The sequence below is a fragment of the Selaginella moellendorffii genome, unplaced genomic scaffold (genome assembly GCF_000143415.4).
Source record: "Selaginella moellendorffii unplaced genomic scaffold, v1.0 SELMOscaffold_111, whole genome shotgun sequence".
NCBI classification, from domain to species: Eukaryota; Viridiplantae; Streptophyta; class Lycopodiopsida; order Selaginellales; family Selaginellaceae; genus Selaginella; species Selaginella moellendorffii.
The window spans coordinates 182,902-199,892 of NW_003314372.1; the positions used below are offsets into that span (position 1 = coordinate 182,902).

General features: G+C 48.7%; 6 protein-coding genes across 7 annotated transcripts; 4 read left to right on the plus strand and 2 right to left on the minus strand.

Annotated features, from left to right (window-relative positions):
• The first annotated feature begins 677 nt into the window (after positions 1–677).
• On the plus strand, positions 678–1,433 carry LOC9663065 (probable 2-oxoglutarate-dependent dioxygenase ANS). The gene has a single exon (XM_024664500.1). It carries the CDS (start codon positions 904–906, stop codon positions 1,384–1,386), a length of 483 nt encoding a protein of 160 aa, XP_024520268.1. The 5' UTR covers positions 678–903; the 3' UTR covers positions 1,387–1,433.
• Positions 1,434–2,061: 628 nt separating this feature from the next.
• On the plus strand, positions 2,062–5,479 carry LOC9663066 (ureide permease 1). Its single transcript, XM_002990672.2, has 10 exons — positions 2,062–2,500; positions 2,558–2,803; positions 2,869–2,982; positions 3,031–3,154; positions 3,262–4,027; positions 4,107–4,245; positions 4,321–4,486; positions 4,544–4,703; positions 4,762–5,136; positions 5,188–5,479. The coding sequence occupies exons 5-10, from the start codon at positions 3,791–3,793 to the stop codon at positions 5,344–5,346; spliced, it is 1,236 nt and encodes a 411-aa protein (XP_002990718.1). The 5' UTR covers positions 2,062–2,500; positions 2,558–2,803; positions 2,869–2,982; positions 3,031–3,154; positions 3,262–3,790; the 3' UTR covers positions 5,347–5,479.
• Positions 5,480–5,884: 405 nt separating this feature from the next.
• On the plus strand, positions 5,885–7,456 carry LOC9663067 (probable calcium-binding protein CML21). The gene is made up of 6 exons (XM_024664499.1): positions 5,885–6,198; positions 6,260–6,459; positions 6,520–6,697; positions 6,754–6,864; positions 6,936–6,974; positions 7,032–7,456. Exons 1-4 carry the CDS (start codon positions 6,006–6,008, stop codon positions 6,855–6,857), a joined length of 675 nt encoding a protein of 224 aa, XP_024520267.1. The 5' UTR covers positions 5,885–6,005; the 3' UTR covers positions 6,858–6,864; positions 6,936–6,974; positions 7,032–7,456.
• On the minus strand, positions 6,896–10,814 carry LOC9663068 (autophagy-related protein 11). Its single transcript, XM_002990713.2, has 5 exons — positions 9,539–10,814; positions 8,024–9,473; positions 7,726–7,949; positions 7,458–7,674; positions 6,896–7,411 (listed from the first exon to the last, which is right to left on the minus strand). Exons 1-5 carry the CDS (start codon positions 10,456–10,458, stop codon positions 7,034–7,036), a joined length of 3,189 nt encoding a protein of 1,062 aa, XP_002990759.1. The 5' UTR covers positions 10,459–10,814; the 3' UTR covers positions 6,896–7,033.
• Positions 10,815–10,870: 56 nt separating this feature from the next.
• On the plus strand, positions 10,871–13,406 carry LOC9658523 (aquaporin NIP6-1). 2 transcript variants are annotated; one of them, XM_002990674.2, is made up of 8 exons: positions 10,874–11,139; positions 11,491–11,707; positions 11,772–11,853; positions 11,919–12,227; positions 12,288–12,512; positions 12,608–12,805; positions 12,856–12,917; positions 13,111–13,406. In XM_002990674.2, exons 4-8 carry the CDS (start codon positions 12,066–12,068, stop codon positions 13,334–13,336), a joined length of 873 nt encoding a protein of 290 aa, XP_002990720.2. In that variant the 5' UTR covers positions 10,874–11,139; positions 11,491–11,707; positions 11,772–11,853; positions 11,919–12,065; the 3' UTR covers positions 13,337–13,406. The 2 variants fall into 2 exon arrangements, with proteins under 2 accessions (XP_024520266.1, XP_002990720.2); XM_024664498.1 differs by having other exon boundaries at positions 10,871–11,139; positions 11,491–11,853; positions 13,027–13,266.
• Positions 13,407–15,118: 1,712 nt separating this feature from the next.
• LOC9663070 (syntaxin-132) lies at positions 15,119–16,984 on the minus strand. The gene is made up of 13 exons (XM_002990714.2): positions 16,871–16,984; positions 16,662–16,796; positions 16,503–16,559; positions 16,391–16,439; positions 16,237–16,325; positions 16,116–16,189; positions 16,011–16,053; positions 15,898–15,958; positions 15,774–15,799; positions 15,630–15,707; positions 15,491–15,571; positions 15,380–15,445; positions 15,119–15,325 (listed from the first exon to the last, which is right to left on the minus strand). Exons 1-13 carry the CDS (start codon positions 16,886–16,888, stop codon positions 15,167–15,169), a joined length of 936 nt encoding a protein of 311 aa, XP_002990760.2. The 5' UTR covers positions 16,889–16,984; the 3' UTR covers positions 15,119–15,166.
• Positions 16,985–16,991: the final 7 nt, after the last annotated feature.

Here is a 16,991-nt window from a genome sequence, read left to right on the forward strand (position 1 = left end):
TGGACCCCTAGAGAGCAAGCGTACAAACAAAATGATGCACGCAACATTGACGTCACTGGAGATTTCATCACAAAGAACGAACTGGAGGGCGAGTGTGTTTTAGGACCGCAACTAAGCCAGCTCCAAGATTTTGATTCATCTTCCCTGGCTCAAAGTCATTTATCCCACCCTAGTCATCCTCCATAAACTTTTTCCATCTCCATATATTACATGCTATTCACCTCCCACCACATTTATGTTTATCATTTTTTTTGAGATAGGCTTACAGTAGAAATGTCTCCCTTTCTTTGAGGCAAGTCTGAGAGACTTTTGGAGGAGATATATCCATCCTAATGCATTCTCTTGTTTACTAACTTGTTGCATGCAAGTTTTAGGTTGCCAAAGTAGAAAAACCTTTTTCTAATCACTTTGAACACTAAGATTGGCATAACAAAAGAAGGACATGCAATAAAGATAAAAAACAAAAAAAATACTTAAGCATTAAATTCTAGATCTGGCAACAGATCTAGATATAAAAGAATTAATAAACAAAATGCACAATTCCACAAAATGCATTGCTAAAAAACCTTGCCTTTTGAGATAATATATAGTGCCCTTTACAAATCTGAATGCTCAATAGGTTTATTAATTGGGGTTTAGACCTCAAATTTTTTTTATAAATTTATGCAAGAAAACATTTATCATTTATTCCTATGTCGTAATTTTGAAAAGCAAATAGGATTGGAACTACTTTGCTCGTCTCAATTGTTTACAATCGAAACACTGAGGCTTTGTGAGCTAAAATGCATTCTAACTACCGAGCCTCTGGAAAATGCCAAGAAAGAAGTGTGATCTTTGAGAGATCTTCGTCAACAAAAGTCAAATTTTAGGATATTCTAAGCGTCTTGCTCCAATATTCTGGCTATGGCGCTGGCTTCCATCGACCTCTACGCGCAAGCCATTCCTGTCCAGGATCTTCTCGCGCAAGGAATCACGAGTGTGCCAGAGGCTTACATACAGCCCCACCCTCCAATCTATGGCTCGCAGCGTGGCAATTCGACTCAGATCCCGGTGATTGACCTGACGCTGCCCGAGGAGGAGATCACCGATACGATCGCGAGGGCGTGCAAGGATTGGGGCTTCTTTCAGGTGATCTCTCACGGCGTGGCGCAGGAGATTGTTGATGGGATGCTCCAGGCGGCCAAGGATTTCTTCGATCTTCCCATGGCAGTGAGGATGAAATATTTCAGCGCCACGCCGGTCCCCAAGACCACCGGCTACTCGGTCAGATTCGACAACTCGAGCGTCGTGGATTGCCGAGATTTCCTCTTCCAGAGCCTTTGCTATCCTCCGTCTAGCGATGCCGTTAAAGAATCGTGCCCGAGCGATCCTCCACACTACCGGTGAGCGCAAATTTTCCGAGAATGCAATCTTGATCGATTCCTATCGTTTTTCTCCAGCGACTCCAGCGCTAGGTACTGCGAGGCGATGCACGATCTGGGAAGAAAGCTGCTGAGATACGTCTCTAGAGGATTAGGCCTGGAATCCAACCAGATCGAGCAATCCCTAGAGGAACTCCATCACTCGATGCTGATGAATCGTTATCTTCCATGCCCACAGCCCGAGCTCGTGCTAGCGCTGCGCTCACACACAGACCCAAATGTCATCTCCCTATTGGTCGACAATGGAGTGCCTGGATTGCAAGTGCTCAAGGACGGCGCATGGATCACCGTCCATTCTTTACCCGGCGCAATCATCGTCAACATGGGAGACCAACTCGAGGTAAAACGTAGATCTTGGTTTCTTACTTCTTACGTATTTGCACCCCAGATTATGAGCAATGGTAAATACAAGAGCGCCGAGCATCGCGCGTTGGCCAATTCTGATTCCACCAGATATTCCATCGCGAGCTTCTTCGAGCCACCGCCGGCTGGACCGTTGATCGCGCCCTTCCCCGAGCTTGTCAATCCCCAGGATGAGTCGCAGTTTCAAGCCGTGTGCTACCGGGATTACCTCGCCATCTTTTTCGCCAAGCAGGCGAGTGGTAAATCTGTCATCACCCAGGTAAAGAAGTAAAAAATATGTAGCCCTGTCTATCTGGATCAGTTGTTTAAAAGACCTTCATTGACTTTCCATTTGTTGACTTTGCTGGTGCCTCGGTTCTCAGTCTCTCAGCTCTCACCATGAATGTATATACAGCTGCGTATATACACCTTTTTTTTCTCCTCCTGCTTTCCTTGGCTTGCGCACTTTGCATTTTCCCACAAGGCCATTCATGCGCTTTGAGCACCTCTTCTGACTCTTCTGCTCAAGCTTCCTCATTCCTTTGGTGGAACGCACCGAAAGCTTGACGAGGAAAAGCACCAGGTATCATACGCTAGCTTGTTCCTACCATCGCCCTATCTCCTCTTTGCCCTTTTTTACTTCCTTCGTTCAGGCGCCGATCATTGGTTCACTACGTCCTCGAGAACCTGGGGACGGATTTTGAGCAATCTCACATCAAGCCGGATGCCTTTAAAAGGTGTGTTTTATCTCATATTTTTCAAGTATTCTCATTACAGCTAGTTCACCGATCCAGTTTTCGACGATACGTGGAATGAATTTGAAGCGTTCCAACACACGAAGTTCAACAGTGTGGTCGTCCTGGTTCACGATGGATAAATTTACACTGCTGGAACTAGGTAGTAGTGCCCGAGTTCTACCCTCCAGATCTTTCAAGCCAGTCTACTTGCATTCGTGGGATCATCAAGTGAAGAGAAACATCATGATAAGACGCTCTATAGTTCCTGAAAGCGAAGAGGAAATTTTGGATTACTTCCATATGGTAATTAGACATAGGCATTCTCAGGATTGATATCCTTCTCTCCTTCTCTCGTTTTGTTTTTCCAGAAACACGTACAAGAGGACGATGCCTTTGTGGCGATTTCTTCAGATCATACATGGAGCTTGCTCAACTCTTTTGATGCGTTTATACCCGTTGTAGAGACCGACATAGACGCTGTGGTAAATTCATCCCAAACTTCGCTTTAGAAACTAAGTTTCTTCCTTCAGGGCTTGGTGACAGCGTGCAAATCAATGCTGGGGCGATACATGGATCGGAGCAAAATTGTTATAGTGATCACGCTCCAGAAAGACGCGCATCTGGCCTTGAAGGATCTGCCAAATGGTCCAAATGGTAAGTTGCATGCTAAGGCATGCATGAATCTTTCCTTCTCTTCCTAGTTCACGAGCATCGAGTGCCTGGATTTTGTTAAGTTCCTGAGAATAACCTTTTGTTTCCAGCTTGATCATCTTCTACTGCAGAGGATACTATAGCCTAAGGCTCATCGTTTGTTCTTTTTTGCTGCTGCTAAATCACTGGATTCCAGTGGAGCAGACTCCCGAGACGCGTTTGGGCTCCTCCAAAATCCATGTGACGAAAGCGCGATCAAAGTTTCAACATCGCTGCGCTATTGAGCTCACCAGATCTAGACCGTGAGGATGAGCGAGGAGGACAAAGAAAGCTTTCCAGCGATCCAACCAGCGAGAGGAGGATAGGGAGATGTAACTTCGAGTGTTCTTCCAAGAGCGCATCTAGGAATCTAATTTTGTCCATATCAATCTCATGTGGTTCCCGAATTATTAGGCACACTCCCACACTTTTGGGAACTCCTAGTCTTCCACGGTCGCCATCACCGACGAGCGAGAATCTCAAAGGAATCTAGACTGGAGAATGGGGGATTTGACAATGTGATCCACGAGCATAGGTAAGTGTGAGTGATCTTACAGAGGATCGATCGATCGAGCAAGGCATCCGAGAGAGATTTGCATCATGTACGTGGTGGAGGACAAAGGGGGCGCCATCGCGCTCATGCTCACGGCGCTCGTCTTCCTGGGGACATGGCCAGCGATCATGAACCTGTTAGAACGAAGAGGGCGATTGCCACAGCACACGTACCTCGACTACTGCATCACCAATTACATTGCTGCCATTGTCATCGCGCTCACGCTCGGCCAGATCGGCGAGAGTTCCACTCAGACTCCCAATTTCCTGGAGCAGCTCAAGCAGGTGATCGCACCACCTTCTTCCTTTTGTTCTTCTTCGTCTGTGATTGCTGATGGGCTTCTTTGGTGGGAGGATCTTCCAGGATAACTGGCCGTCTGTTGGATTCGCCATGGCCGGAGGAATCGTCCTGTGCCTAGGAAACCTCTCCCTCCAGTACGCGCTAGCATACGTTGGTCTGTCGGTAGCCGAAGTTATCTCGTGTAGCATCACTGTCGTCGCTGGTAAGGACAAGTTTTTCCCAACTTTGGAGTGATCGATCTCGTTCCACGATCCTTCACTGTTCTTGAGTGTCCCAGGCACCACCATGAACTACTTTCTCGACGATCGGATCAACCGGGCCGAGATTCTCTTCCCTGGAGTCGCCTGCTTCCTGATCGCTGTCTTTCTCGGCTCGGCGCTGCATTCTTCCAACACCAAAGACAACCGAGCCAAGCTCGCGGCCGCAGAGCTTCTCAACAGCAAGTAAGTCACTGTTCTTCCTCCATGGCTGGATCAATCAACTTCGCTCTTACTTCGCAGTGATGGCTCCGGATCTTCTTACAAAAGGCTGGACGTCGAGATGGCGGCTGTGGAAACCAAGAACCAACCGGAGGAGGAGAACGGCACCTCCAAAACTGTCAAAGCTCAAGCTGGAACTGCCGAGTTCCTCGATCAACTCGAGCACAAGCGAGCGATCAAAGTACGTTGTACTAGTAGCTGCTTGTTCCTGAGCCAGGTTTCTTCTTTTCTGGATGTAGAACACCACCTCCAACACCATCCTGGGCCTGGGAATCATCTTCTTCGCAGGCGCTTGCTTCTCCCTCTTCAGTCCGGCTTTCAACGTTGCCACCAACGATCAGTGGCACACTCTAAAGCCCGGAGTTCCCCGCTTGGTGGTGTACACTGCCTTCTTCTACTTCAGCACATCCTTCTTCGTGCTCGCGCTCTTCCTCAGCCTTGTCCTCCTCTACCGCCCCGCCGTCGGACTGCCAAAGTCCTCCCTCACAGCTTACGTCGCGGATTGGAATGGAAGGCCGTGGGCATTGCTCGCAGGACTCTTGTGTGGCTTTGGAAACGGGCTCCAGTTCATGGGAGGCCAAGCTGCTGGTTACGCTGCTGCCGACGCTGTCCAGGTATGGATCGAAGTTTCTCCTTCGTCTTTGATGGTTTTGTTCTTTCTCCAGGCGATGCCGCTGGTTAGCACCCTGTGGGGTGTGCTCTTTTTTGGCGAGTACATTCGATCGTCGCGAAGAACGTACATGCTGCTGGCAGCCATGCTTACAATGTTTTGCATTGCGGTGGCGGTTCTCATGGCTTCCTCAGGCCACCGAAAGCATTCCTGAGTAAAGTATACGACAGTTAACTATAATCATCTGATAGATCAAAACTAAAGAAAGAAGGGACACACGAATTCAAGCCTTTGAGATCTCAATCAAAACTAAGAAAGAAGAAGAAGAAGAAGAAGAGATGGACTTATAGCAAGAAGAAAAACCCACTACAAAAGCAACTACTGGAAATAACCAATAGATTTTAGGAGATCTACCAAACGATCTAGAGATTCTTACCAGATGCAAAGCAGTGACGAGCAGATAGAACCAATCCATTCTCCATAAAAAGTTTCGCCCGCAAGGTCGTCGAGATTTCCTCGCAGTTGAGGAATTCCGCGTGTCTGTCGATCCAGAACTGAGAGGGAGGAGAGACCACTCACCGCCGCCTGTCGATCCACCAGCGCTGGAGCGTGACGAAGAAATCTTTCTCGCGGAGACGCAATTGCTCGATCGATCGAGGCAACCAAGCCCTGACAGACAGGTGTGAAGAGCTAGAGGTGAAATACAAACCAACGGTCGAGATTACATCTCTTCTCCAGAAAGCAATGCTAAGACCGCGTCGTCGGCATTCTCGCCAGGGATTTCCAGGAGCGCGAGCAAATCCATCGCAATCCATCACTCATCGCACCATTGCTTTTCTTTCCAGAGACTTCCTGTCACTCCTGACCTAAAGTATGGGCGGATCGATCAGCGCGAGCCGGCGCGAGCTCCCCGACGGCGATGTGGTGGAGAAGCGGCTCGTCAAGGCGCTGCAGCAGCGCGCCGCGGCCGCCAAGAGCAGCGTCAAATCCTTCGACGCCATTCTCATGAAATTTTCCAAGATCGACATGGCCTTCGACCAAGTCCGTGACGTTTTCAAGCGATTTGGTACGTTTTTCCCCTTCTTTCTCTCTCGATCGAGCGAGTGCTGGATGGATCCTCGTGGCAGACAAGCACAAGAGAGGGACGATCGACCTCGAGCAGCTCAAGGCGTGTTTTCGAGAGCTCAAGGTTGAATTCACCGAAGAAGAGGTCCAGATGTTCTACGAGGAGGGCGATGTGGATCACAACCGGCGCATCAGTTTCAAGGAATTCATCGTTGTTCTTGCGCTAGCTTATCTCCTGGGCGAGCCTCTCAATTCCGATGGTGTAAGATCCAAATATCATTTTTTTCTCTTTGTTCTTTGCTCTAACCCGAGGTTTCTGTAGAAATCGAGGATTGGATTGCCGGACTTGGAGTGGAGCTTCGAGACGATCGAGGACGCGTTCGTCTTCTTTGACAAGAATGGCGATGGCTACGTCACAAAGGAAGAGATGATCGAGTCCATCCACGAGTCCTCACACGCGACTAATACGCAACAGGATAGCATAGGCGTCGAGAGATTTGGTACGTGAATCCATCAAACTTCCATCACTTCCTTTTCAATCTCTTGCTTCTTCCAGAGGAAATGGATTGGGATAGAGATGGTAGAGTCACATTCAAGGAGTTCCTCCTAGCATTCACTGGCTGGGTTGGGATCGAAGACGATGAAGATCAAGAGGATTAAAACCAAGGTTCCATGAATTTTTTTTTTTCTCAAAGTTCTTCGACTAAAGTTTTGCTTTTTTTCTTTCTTGAATCATAGAATGGAGCAAACAAGAACTATACATAAGTTATCGTCAAGGTATTTCTTTCTAGACCCAACCAATGTTACGTATCATCAAGCTCCTTTTTATTCTAGTTCTAGCTGAGTGGAGCAAGATCCGGAACCATAGCCACAGTAACAACGAAGAACTCACAGCCGATGCCAAGGCCATAAGGATTGTAGCGAGGCCTTGATGCTGCTGCTCCTCCGCCTCCTGGAGGAGGAGCTGCCGATGGTTCTCCAGTACTTGGCGATGGAACGCGCCTGGCAACGTTCCGGTTGATGTGAACAATCTGTCCGACGATGTACTGCTGGCCGCTCGGCAAATTCTCCAGGAACAGCGCGATCGACTCGTCGGACAAGTAGTAATTCGGGCAGTTCCTGTTGAGAGCTTCCCAGTGGCCGGCCGAGTTTGGCATGAACACGGCAAGCTCGTGAACTTCAAAGTGAGTGAAGCAGATCTTTTCCTTCCTCGCCTGTAAAAAGTGTTCGATTGAAAAGAAAGACAAGTTTTAATAGTACCTGTTTCTCCAGCTTGTGCTTTGCATATAAGTTCTTCAGCATTTCAGCTTTGCTCTCGATGTCTTTGTTGAGATGACTCTGCGCTGCTTCCAACGAGCTACAGCGATCCATCATCTGCTGGAGGATCCCCGCAACTCGGTCGGCAAGAATCCTTATCGAGGACTGGAACTCCAGCAAGCACGGGTCCTCCCGGTTCTCACTGCCACCATTCGAAGGGCTGAAAGAAGAAAAAACGTGAGCTTCCACTAGAGAAAAAATGGTGACAAACCTGGACAGAGAATTCGAGAGCGTAGCTAGTGACTCCACGAAGCCAGCAGCTCCGTCCACTGGCGTTGAGATGCAGTTATTCAGTCGTTCCATAAGGCCTCGGAGCCTCACGCTCGACGCTCTTAAGGACGCATACTCGGCCGCTCGGCGCTCGGCGGCACACAGATTAGTTCTTGCTTCTTCCCTGGCTTCGTGTAATCGATTCTCCAAGTGAGCACAGTTCATCTGAAAAGGCAGAGAGAGCTGCTGTTACCTCACGAGAACTGGACAAACGAAAAACAAAATCAATCTATCCATACCTGGCATTCTCGCAAAAGTTCAGCGCTACATTCCACTTCTTCCTGCAGCTGAGCAGTCTTCGCAACGGCGTCTTTAAACTTCTCCTCCACTGCACTGAGCATCCGAGTCTTCTCGCTCAGAACAATTCCCAAGGCAGCTATCTCCTTGTCCTTCTCGCTCGCAGAGTCGCTCTCCTTTTCTCCCTTGTCTACCTCCAGTTTCTTGAGCGTTTCGGTTTCCACGACCATGTTCTCGTCAAGTCCTTCGTCGATCTGATCGCTAGCCTCTGTACACGAACTCCCTAGACGAGCAAGCCTGCTGCTGCCTTCGTCCATCGGCTCAGCACTGCTCAAGTTTCGAACATTCGTCAGCCCAGAGTTCTCAGACAAATCAAGTATTTCTTTCTTGAGCCCACCACCTTCACCGTTTCCGCTCGACGACAGCTTTTCGATCTGCGCGTCCTGTTCTCTCAACCTCTGCTCGAGCTCTCTTATCCGCTTCTCGTAAGCGTTGCATTGCTGCTGCCTCATATCCAGCATTCCATGCAGCTGCTTCGCATGTAAATCTTTGAGCTGCAATGCTTCCGCCGTCTTCCTGGCAGCAATAGTCTCCCGACTGTCACCTCCAGCCTTGCCTTGCTCACTCAGACCCTCCGACTCCTCGGGCTGGAAATCGGGATCCAAGTTGCACAGCATGGAAATAGCCGAAGCAAGCTCCGCCTTTAACCACGTATTTTCCACCTCCAGTTTGCTAGTCCCTGCTATCTCTTCTAGCTCCCCATCATCTGTGCTATCCGGTGCCCCCTCGGCTACTTTGTACAAGGCACCAACTAAAGACTCTGGAGCGTAGCGTTCCAGATCCGCCATATCTATGTCGAGCAGGCCCACGTCGAACGGAGCAATATTTACAATGCACTGGCTGGGAGCGTCGAAGAGTCCCATGGCGGCCAACACGTCCCTCGGGATGTACAAGCTCTGCACCTGGAGAAATTCTTCCCTTCGGGCCATCTCCATCTCCCTCTTCCTTGCAAGCTTCTCAGCCAGTTGCCCCGCCTGTCCCATGTAAAGCTTCATGCAAGCTTTCCTCCTCACAACCTCGGCAAGACACGCCTTGTAAGCGGAGCCAACCTTTCGGACAACCTTGAGCTCCTCGAAGATATCATCCTGTCGAGCCATGGCTTCTTTGAACGCTGAGAGTTGGTTTCTCATGTCTCGGATGCTTGCCTGGAGCGCTGCTACGCTTTGCATCCGCATATGGACCCCCATGCTCATCGCGTTCTTGCTCCTCCTACACGTATCTAAAAGCTTCCACAGTTCTCGATCGCAGGCCTCCATCCTGGGTATGTGGCTCTTATCGTGAACTTCGTACATCGGTCCAAGAGCCGAGACGGCGTCGTGTGGACGAAGTGATGCTGTGTGCTGGCTATTCACGCAGTCGTCAATAAGCTTTCTTACGGTATTTACATCTTTGCTGCAAGAGCAAACACACAAAAAGGTTTAGAGAAGAAAAGAAAAGAGGTTTAAGATAAGACGCACCTAAGTGATTGAATGATGCTAGCCTGCTCCTCCTTGTAATGCAGGTGATTGTCAATTGTCTCCTCGAGCAGCCTCACGTCCACAGTTGAGCCAGTCACCAGCAAATCCTCCACACTCCTCTGGAGGATCACATACTCGTTCTTGAGCTGGGACACCTTGGCGAAGAACTGCTTATGCGACAAGGCACAGTCCTCCGCCCACTTCTTGAGGCTGCTTTCCTTCACACAATCCATCAACGTCTTCCTGCTCTCGGATTTCAATGCTGGATGCAACTTACACAAACGAAGGCGCTCCAAATCTTTGTCGAAGTTGGCCAGCAGCTCCGAGTGCTGCCGGTGCTGCCTCGTAAAGTGTTTCATGAACTCCTGATAGAGCTGGTCGATCATCTTGTAGTAGTGCTCCATGTTGGCTCTGGCCGTCTCCAGCGCCATCTCCTGGACTTGCTGCTCGCGGTGTAAAGTTCTACACGCCTCAAACTTCTTCTGGCTGGAGCTCAAGATCCCACGACCCTTGTCGAGGTGGAACTTAAACTGGCGCTCGTAAGAAGGTAGAGCTCGCAGTGCCGGGTCTCTCGAGTCGTCCAAAGGGTGGCCATTCCCAGCAGTGGAAGACGGCTGTGGAGGGCACGGCGGCTCTCGTAGCGCCTCGGAAAATCTCTCCGCAAACTCTGCCTGTGGAGGGGGACAATCTGGGCTGAGCTTGTGGCGGCTGAAGAGAAACACTGCTCGATCCTGCGATGGCAAGCGATACGACCCAAGAGACCTGTGCGGCTCCAGCCGTGTATCCCCCACAATGAGGAGCTGCTCGTGCTGGAGAACACCCGTGAGCGATACGAGATAGCTCTGGACGTCCTCCACGCTCGTCGATGGCTGGCAATCCAGCTCAAACGAGAGCCCATTCTCCGCCACATGAATCAGCATGCTTGCGAGTGAAGATTACTCTGCCGCGATGGTAATTCTTCCGCTGGAGATGGATTCGAAAGACTGGGAATGCGCCAAAGCCCCTATGGCGATCCTAGGAACCCTAGTCCACGAAAATCCTTTCCTGACCTTGGATTTCGTGAAGGGCTTGGCGCTTCCTCCTCCTCCTCCTCCCTTCTCGCAGCCCTAACCCTGCCGCGCGGAGATGGAGCGCGCGCTGGGCGGCAGGGCGACGACGGCGTCGCTCATTCCTTCCCAATCTTCGTCCCGGCGCGCTCGCTCGCTCGCGGAGGATGGGACGAATCTATCCTCCTTCGATTCACACGGGAAACGCGGGCCATATTAACCTGGCGAATATCCGCCCGAAGATAGGGCAATGTTTTTAAAAGTTCTCGAATATCCTCTTATATCCTTTTCTTCTCAAACGGCTATGGCGGGCTAGGGATTGGCGAGATTGGCGCAAGCGCAGGCGTCGCGCGACCGCGATCACAATTCGCAATTCGCCCGCGAGCTGCTGTCCTCTCTTTTTTGCTGATTTGATGCGCGATCGTGATCCAGGCCTAGGGTTTCCATTAGCGAAAGGGAAAAGTAGCGTAGCCCAGCTAGATGCTGGAGGAACACAGTGCACAAGCGCGCGAGGTTGATGCGATTCAGAGGCTCCAGGCGCGGACAATTTCGTCGGTAATGCGACCTTCTGATAAGCTTTTGCTCGTGCGCTTCGTTGTCTTCTTTCCTTCCTTTATAGCTGGAGGTGTTGCTCGGTTGTATGTTGCCAGGTGAGTGCTTGAATGAGTTCTATCGATTTTTCTTATATATTTCTCTTTGCCTTTTCTGGGTGAGCATGGTGTAGATTATTGTGTGCTCTGGGCTTGCATTTCTTTCAGTACTGCTTTCATCAGTTTTGCCAGAATGCTTAGCTATTCTCTGGGCTTGAGCAGCAAAGTACGCTGCTCTTGCAGGATTTGTTTAGAGCACGGGCCTGAGTGATGAAGTTTTCTTTTTTCGTTTTTTTTCCCCTTCACTTTCCACCAGGCACTCAACGTGGGAAGCGTACACCGTCCACAGAGTCACATTCTCTCGACAAAGGAAGCGACGTCGTGTTTGTGAGGGATACGATCACGGTCCCAGGGAATAACACGAATTTGTGGCTATGAGAGGAAGTTTACGGTCACTTTCTTTTTCTCTTGCTCAACGTGCAAACGGGGAATGGTCCCCTGGTGGGCTGAGTGCTTTTCCTTGATGCTCTTGGGTAGTGGTGGTCATAGCCAAAGTCTTCCATTATTGAGTCTGTTCTAAGCTTGCGTTTTGTCTAGGAGACGTTGAGCACTCAAGGAGATGGCAATATGTGGCAGATACACATCCTTCATAAGTCCACAGCGCAGCCGTCGTCTTCATGTATGTTTTCTTCACCTTTTTCCTAATCCTTTTCTCTAAACTCCTTAATATCTGTTCCTTCACAGGATGGTCCTCACTACTCATCAACAGAACTTTTAGAAATGGCCATCAAGTTTCGAGGTATATAAATTCTTGCCTTTCCAACGTAGACGAAAGCCAGCGACGTGCTTCTTTGCTTTGCTCCTTTCTGCAAACGTTTTTAGCATTCTTTCATGGCTTCCGAGAGTGTGAAGGATCCCAACTTCAAGCATGACTTGGATCTGCAGAAGCAGAATCATGCTATGGAAGTGGATTCACCTTGCTCTCCTCCCACACTGAGAAGCCTCTGCATTCCCAGGACAAGATTCCGGAAGAGGGCTACATTGTGCCAGAAGGTCACTCTATCTTCCTGCTGTTCTTTCTCTGCTGATGCGCTTCCCTTTTGGTTGTATCAGCTCGGTGCAGAAGTCATTGCCACGTTCATCTTGGTATTCGCCGGTGCTGGCGCAGGAATGGTGAACGAACTCACAAACGGCTCGCTGACTTTCTTCGGAGTGGCGGCAGCAAACGGGCTCGTCGTTATGATGATGATTCATGCTACTGGTCATATCTCCGGGGCTCACATGAATCCTGCAGTTACCGTGGCTTTTGCAACTGTCCGACACTTTCCTTGGGCTCAGGTAAAGCATCTGCGTGCTTTTCGAGCTTCGCTTCTCCAAGTCCTTTTATCTATTCATTGTTTAACCCTTTTGTTTTTGTCTGTGACTCGTTCCAGGTGCCGCTGTACATTGGCTCCCAGATCGCCGCGTCAGTCAGCGCTTGCTTCGTGCTCCGGCAGCTTCTCACAGAAGTAAACAAGATTGGAGCGACAGTTCCTGCCGCTGGCAACGTGGTCCAAGCCTTGGTTTTGGAAATCATCGTCAGTTACATACTCATGTTTGTAGTGGCAGCGGTTTCCACTGACACTCGAGCCGTAAGATGCTAAACTCTTCCCCCTCTCTCAGCTCTCTAAGCGTGGTCCAGGTTGGAGAGCTGGCCGGACTCGCTGTTGGAGCTACAGTCGCGCTCAACAATCTCATTGCAGGGTACTCTTCCTTCTCTATTCATATACTTTCTCTCGATTTTGCATTTTTGTAGAGCTCCATGGAGGTAAGCTTTGGATCATTCTCTTGCGATTGACCTTCGTTTTTGCAGGAGAAAACCATTCCCCGGGGCATAGTGGATTTGCGTTTTCCTTGGTGCTAAAGCTTTGGCTTGTTGGCTCTTGTGTTCGTCCAGGCCTCTTTCCGGAGCGTCGATGAATCCGGCCAGGAGCATCGGCCCGGCGGTGGCGAGGAACAACTATTCCGACGTGTGGATTTACATTGTTGGACCTGTGCTCGGCACCTTGGGTGGGGCGTGGTCTTACAATCTCATCAGAACTGTTGACAAGAATTTGTCCTCCTCGCGCTCCTTTTCGTCTCGCTCTTTCAACAAGAGAGATCAAATCGCCCAAATGCTCTAGAAGATAGAGTTTGTACAAGCATTTTCCGTACTCATAAACGCGCAGTACCGTACCGTTTATCTGTGGGCTAGATCTTGGGCTTATTTCAAATTACAATGCTCATTAAAACTACACCTCACCAACTACCTTCAATTGGATCTTCATCTTATCATCAAGATTCGTTGCCAAGAACCCTAAACTTGGCCTATGTCCGCCCAATCAGAGAATCTTGATCAAGCAATGGTGATCTTCCAATGTAATCCTTGACCGATCAAAGCTCCAAACGGACCTATGCGATCCAGGAGACGGCTACAGCGATTCCTGTGGAGTGACCACAAGCTTCCACAATTTCTCGTGGGGGCCGGTGGCCGGGGTGGTGGTGGAATTTTGAGCGGACAAGATCTGTAGGGAGTCTATGAGGACCATCGTGCTTGCCCGGAGCTACATGCCTCAGGTGGCGGGCTCCAGCTCGGCGATCGATCGGGCGTAACAACAGAGTGATCGATCTAAAACATGGATTGGATCATCGTTGTGACGATCGCCATGGCTCGAGGCGGTGAAAGAAGAGAACTTTGCCTTTACGTGAAGATGTGGAGCAAACGAACTCATTTGGGAGAGACGTGGGTGGTCTACTGGAGCGCTCAATGGCGAGTGGTGGGAGCTGGGGTGATCGGATCAAATGGCTGCTCCAGGATTTCCTCCCAGCTGATTCAAGCCCGTCCCGAACTATGCGAGTTCTTCCAATTTTCGCGTTTCGCCATAGCCTAACCCTAAATGATAGAATATGCTAATTGTAAACAAAGCTGCTTGTTCGAAGATCTCGGGATAGATCAGTCTCACTGGCATCAAAGATAACTTTTCTATTTATCTCTCGATTGATCACGCAAGGTTTTCAAGGTAACAGAATGGGGGTTTGGTGGCATGACAATTTAAGATGGCAGAAATATAGTTCCGACTTGTCTTCAAAGATCATGGCTGCGAAGAACTCCGGGGCCACGACCCTTGATCTCGGTGTCATTTTTTCCAGATCCCACCCTACAGGAGATTCATACCGCATTGACTTTGGCACTATGAAACAGATCAACACAAGAACTGGTTGCAAGCGGTCTGTCAAGATTGTCTACTCGTGGCGAGGAGAGGCATCAAATTCCAGAATCACAGCCAAGATGGTCAGCCGAGATGATGCTGTTTTGCTTCTGGACAATCTTTTGGATACGGAGCTCATGGAGATCATCGTGCCAGAGTTGCAAAGACAGTTCCCAAGGATACAGAGTGTTACTCCAAACCCGTTTCTGCAGGGTGGCGTCAGGAGCACCCATGGACGCTACCTCCAGTTCTGCAAGGCTCTCAGAGATCAAGGTGGCGGGCTTCGTAAGCTTGATGTTTGCTTCCATGGGAGCCCCGCGGAGAACCTTTCGTCCATTTTACAGTTTGGTCTGGATCCGTCAAAAACCAGGTACCAGGTGTTGTACTTTGCGACGGACCCATCCGTGTCTGTTCCATATTGCCGCGTCAAGCCTGGGATGGGATCAGTCACCATGATATTACTCTTGCAGATTCCCAAAGTTGCAAGTGATAATGGAGAATCAGTTCGTACATTACCAGTCTCCATGCCAGAGTGCCTGCTTCCAATTGGGACTTGTGTAGTCTCACAAGAGCAAAATAACGAGAAAGTGAGCAAAAAATCAAGAGGCATCATGAATTTCTTTAAAAACATCTTATTTGTTTAAGGCAGTTTTAAAATTAAAATTTATATTTGCAATAAATTCCTTGAACTTCTCCAAGTATCAGATTCTCACGATATCATAGAAGGATTCCCATTCAAACTTTGATACCACAATCTTTGCTAACTTATTTCCACGGCTGTATGACCGCAACAACGATTATAATGACGATCACAAGCAAGAGGATGATGCCAACACACATGCACTTCCTCGTCCCTCGTTGCAATTTCTTCACTTTCTCCAACGCTGCGGTTCCCGTCTGGACGTGATCCACTGCTTTTGACACCTGAAGTAGTTCTAATCGTCAGAAACTTCCTCCTCTTTCTAGTTCTTCTCTTACTTGGTTCTCAATGTCGTCCAGCATCTCTCCTTGAGCTTCTACCAACACGGCCATATCCATGAAGATCTGAGAGCAAACACCGTGAAAGGATTGATAAATTTATCGAGCTACCTGATGCAAATCCAGCAGCTTCTTCTCAATGTCCCTCACTGCGTCGTGCCGTTCTTGTATCTCAGCAATTGTATCGAGTATCTAGAGCGAGGATAGTGATGCTAGCAGCAAAGAAAATGCAGGATCAAAGAGTGCTTACTTGGCCTCGGCCTTGTTCCTGAACAGCCTTTTGAAAAATTGTCTCACTGTCTCCAGTTTCGATCAACTTGTCAACAGTCTGTACCCAAAAGAAGTAACCAAACGTGAGATTCACTTCGGAATCGGAGTCCCAGAACCAACTCACCTCTTCGTCAGGCTTCTGACCAGTCACTACCAGCAGGACACAAAAGGTGTAAGAAAAGAAAGAAAGGAAAAATCAAAGTGCTTGAAATATACCAGTTTCTTTGTGGATTAGGATGGTCGGAAACCTGTAAATATCCTTCTTTCTACGACTTCGCGATACTCATCTTGTAGTTTTTGTCTTAGATTCTGCGGTTCCGTGGTCAAGAAAAACGGGAGAAAGTTTGTGCACTTTTGGTACCTGGAATTCTTGCATCACGTCTTTGAGTTTCTTCTTCAGCGTTCTGTTGTATTATTCTTAAGGTCAGTCAAAGGCTTTGCTAGCGGAAAGTAGAAACGAGCTTACACTGTCATTGACATTCTTGTGCGGTCAGTGCTAGATCCTTCCCCACAGTTTGATTTTTTCCTATTCAGAATGTTCTGCAGTAATGGTTAGAGCATACAAAAGAGAATATAAAATAGCTTACCGCTTTGTCTAGCGACTCTATTTTATGTTTAATGTCCTGCGTTATTTTAGTGACTACATCGACTTGTGCTTCCATCTCATTCTTCTTGGCTGAGAGACATTGCATTGTGTGATTTCAATCCGAAAAAGAGAAAGCGATTGAGACAACAGCATACCTTTCATGACATCGGATTTTGTGACAGTCTTGGTATCCTCATGGGCATCCTAAACGTAAAGCTCTTACTTGAGTTACCGAAAAACAAAAAAGAAAAAGAAAAGAGAGAGAACCTGGAGTTTCTTGAGAGCTTTCCGAATGTTTGCCATCTCAGTTTTAATGTCCGCAACCTGCACGAGAGAAGAGATAAGGTAATGCGCAGAAAACAATTTGCGCATTCACCTAAAGCAAATGCAAAAGAGAAGCTCTATGGAGTGCAGTAGAAGAAAAACCTGCTGAAAGAATTCGGTCATTCCCATATCATCTGCTGGAGCTACCTCATCCGCATTTTTCTTCTCCGCTTTCTTGCCTTTCTTCTTGGATTTCTTCTCTTTCTCTGGTTCTTCATCCTCGACGATCTGAATATCCTGTAAACAAAGACATATATATTTTTCACTCCATTCAGCCTAAGCTTCTATAGAGAATGCAGGCCACCACTCACCCCGAGAAGATCGTTCATGGCAATGGATCGATGAATCGATGGGGCGATGGGGCGATGGATCAAGTAAACCCTAGCTGGAGCGCTGGATCCTCGCGGGCCAGTGTTCTTGGCACAGACATAA

What these genes read in the sequence shown, in the direction of transcription:
- LOC9663070 (XM_002990714.2), bottom strand. An exon ending in AAGCTCTCAAGAAACTCCAG is followed by an intron (nt 16,440 to 16,502) that starts GTTCTCTCTCTT and finishes CTTTACGTTTAG; the next exon opens with GATGCCCATGAGGATACCAA. An exon ending in AGCTGCTGGATTTGCATCAG is followed by an intron (nt 15,446 to 15,490) that starts GTAGCTCGATAA and finishes GTTTGCTCTCAG; the next exon opens with ATCTTCATGGATATGGCCGT.
- LOC9663067 (XM_024664499.1), top strand. Translation starts at nt 6,006, where the DNA reads ATGGGCGGATCGATCAGCGCGAGCCGGCGCGAGCTCCCCGACGGCGAT. An exon ending in AGCCTCTCAATTCCGATGGT is followed by an intron (nt 6,460 to 6,519) that starts GTAAGATCCAAA and finishes AGGTTTCTGTAG; the next exon opens with AAATCGAGGATTGGATTGCC. An exon ending in CATAGGCGTCGAGAGATTTG is followed by an intron (nt 6,698 to 6,753) that starts GTACGTGAATCC and finishes TGCTTCTTCCAG; the next exon opens with AGGAAATGGATTGGGATAGA.
- LOC9663066 (XM_002990672.2), top strand. Translation starts at nt 3,791, where the DNA reads ATGTACGTGGTGGAGGACAAAGGGGGCGCCATCGCGCTCATGCTCACG. An exon ending in GCAGAGCTTCTCAACAGCAA is followed by an intron (nt 4,487 to 4,543) that starts GTAAGTCACTGT and finishes CTTACTTCGCAG; the next exon opens with TGATGGCTCCGGATCTTCTT. An exon ending in AGCACAAGCGAGCGATCAAA is followed by an intron (nt 4,704 to 4,761) that starts GTACGTTGTACT and finishes TTCTGGATGTAG; the next exon opens with AACACCACCTCCAACACCAT.
- LOC9658523 (XM_002990674.2), top strand. Translation starts at nt 12,066, where the DNA reads ATGGCTTCCGAGAGTGTGAAGGATCCCAACTTCAAGCATGACTTGGAT. An exon ending in TTTCCACTGACACTCGAGCC is followed by an intron (nt 12,806 to 12,855) that starts GTAAGATGCTAA and finishes AGCGTGGTCCAG; the next exon opens with GTTGGAGAGCTGGCCGGACT. An exon ending in CTCAACAATCTCATTGCAGG is followed by an intron (nt 12,918 to 13,110) that starts GTACTCTTCCTT and finishes GTGTTCGTCCAG; the next exon opens with GCCTCTTTCCGGAGCGTCGA.
- LOC9663065 (XM_024664500.1), top strand. Translation starts at nt 904, where the DNA reads ATGGCGCTGGCTTCCATCGACCTCTACGCGCAAGCCATTCCTGTCCAG.
- LOC9663068 (XM_002990713.2), bottom strand. Translation starts at nt 10,458, where the DNA reads ATGCTGATTCATGTGGCGGAGAATGGGCTCTCGTTTGAGCTGGATTGC. An exon ending in AGCATCATTCAATCACTTAG is followed by an intron (nt 9,474 to 9,538) that starts GTGCGTCTTATC and finishes TTGCTCTTGCAG; the next exon opens with CAAAGATGTAAATACCGTAA. An exon ending in CTCTCGAATTCTCTGTCCAG is followed by an intron (nt 7,675 to 7,725) that starts GTTTGTCACCAT and finishes TTCTTCTTTCAG; the next exon opens with CCCTTCGAATGGTGGCAGTG.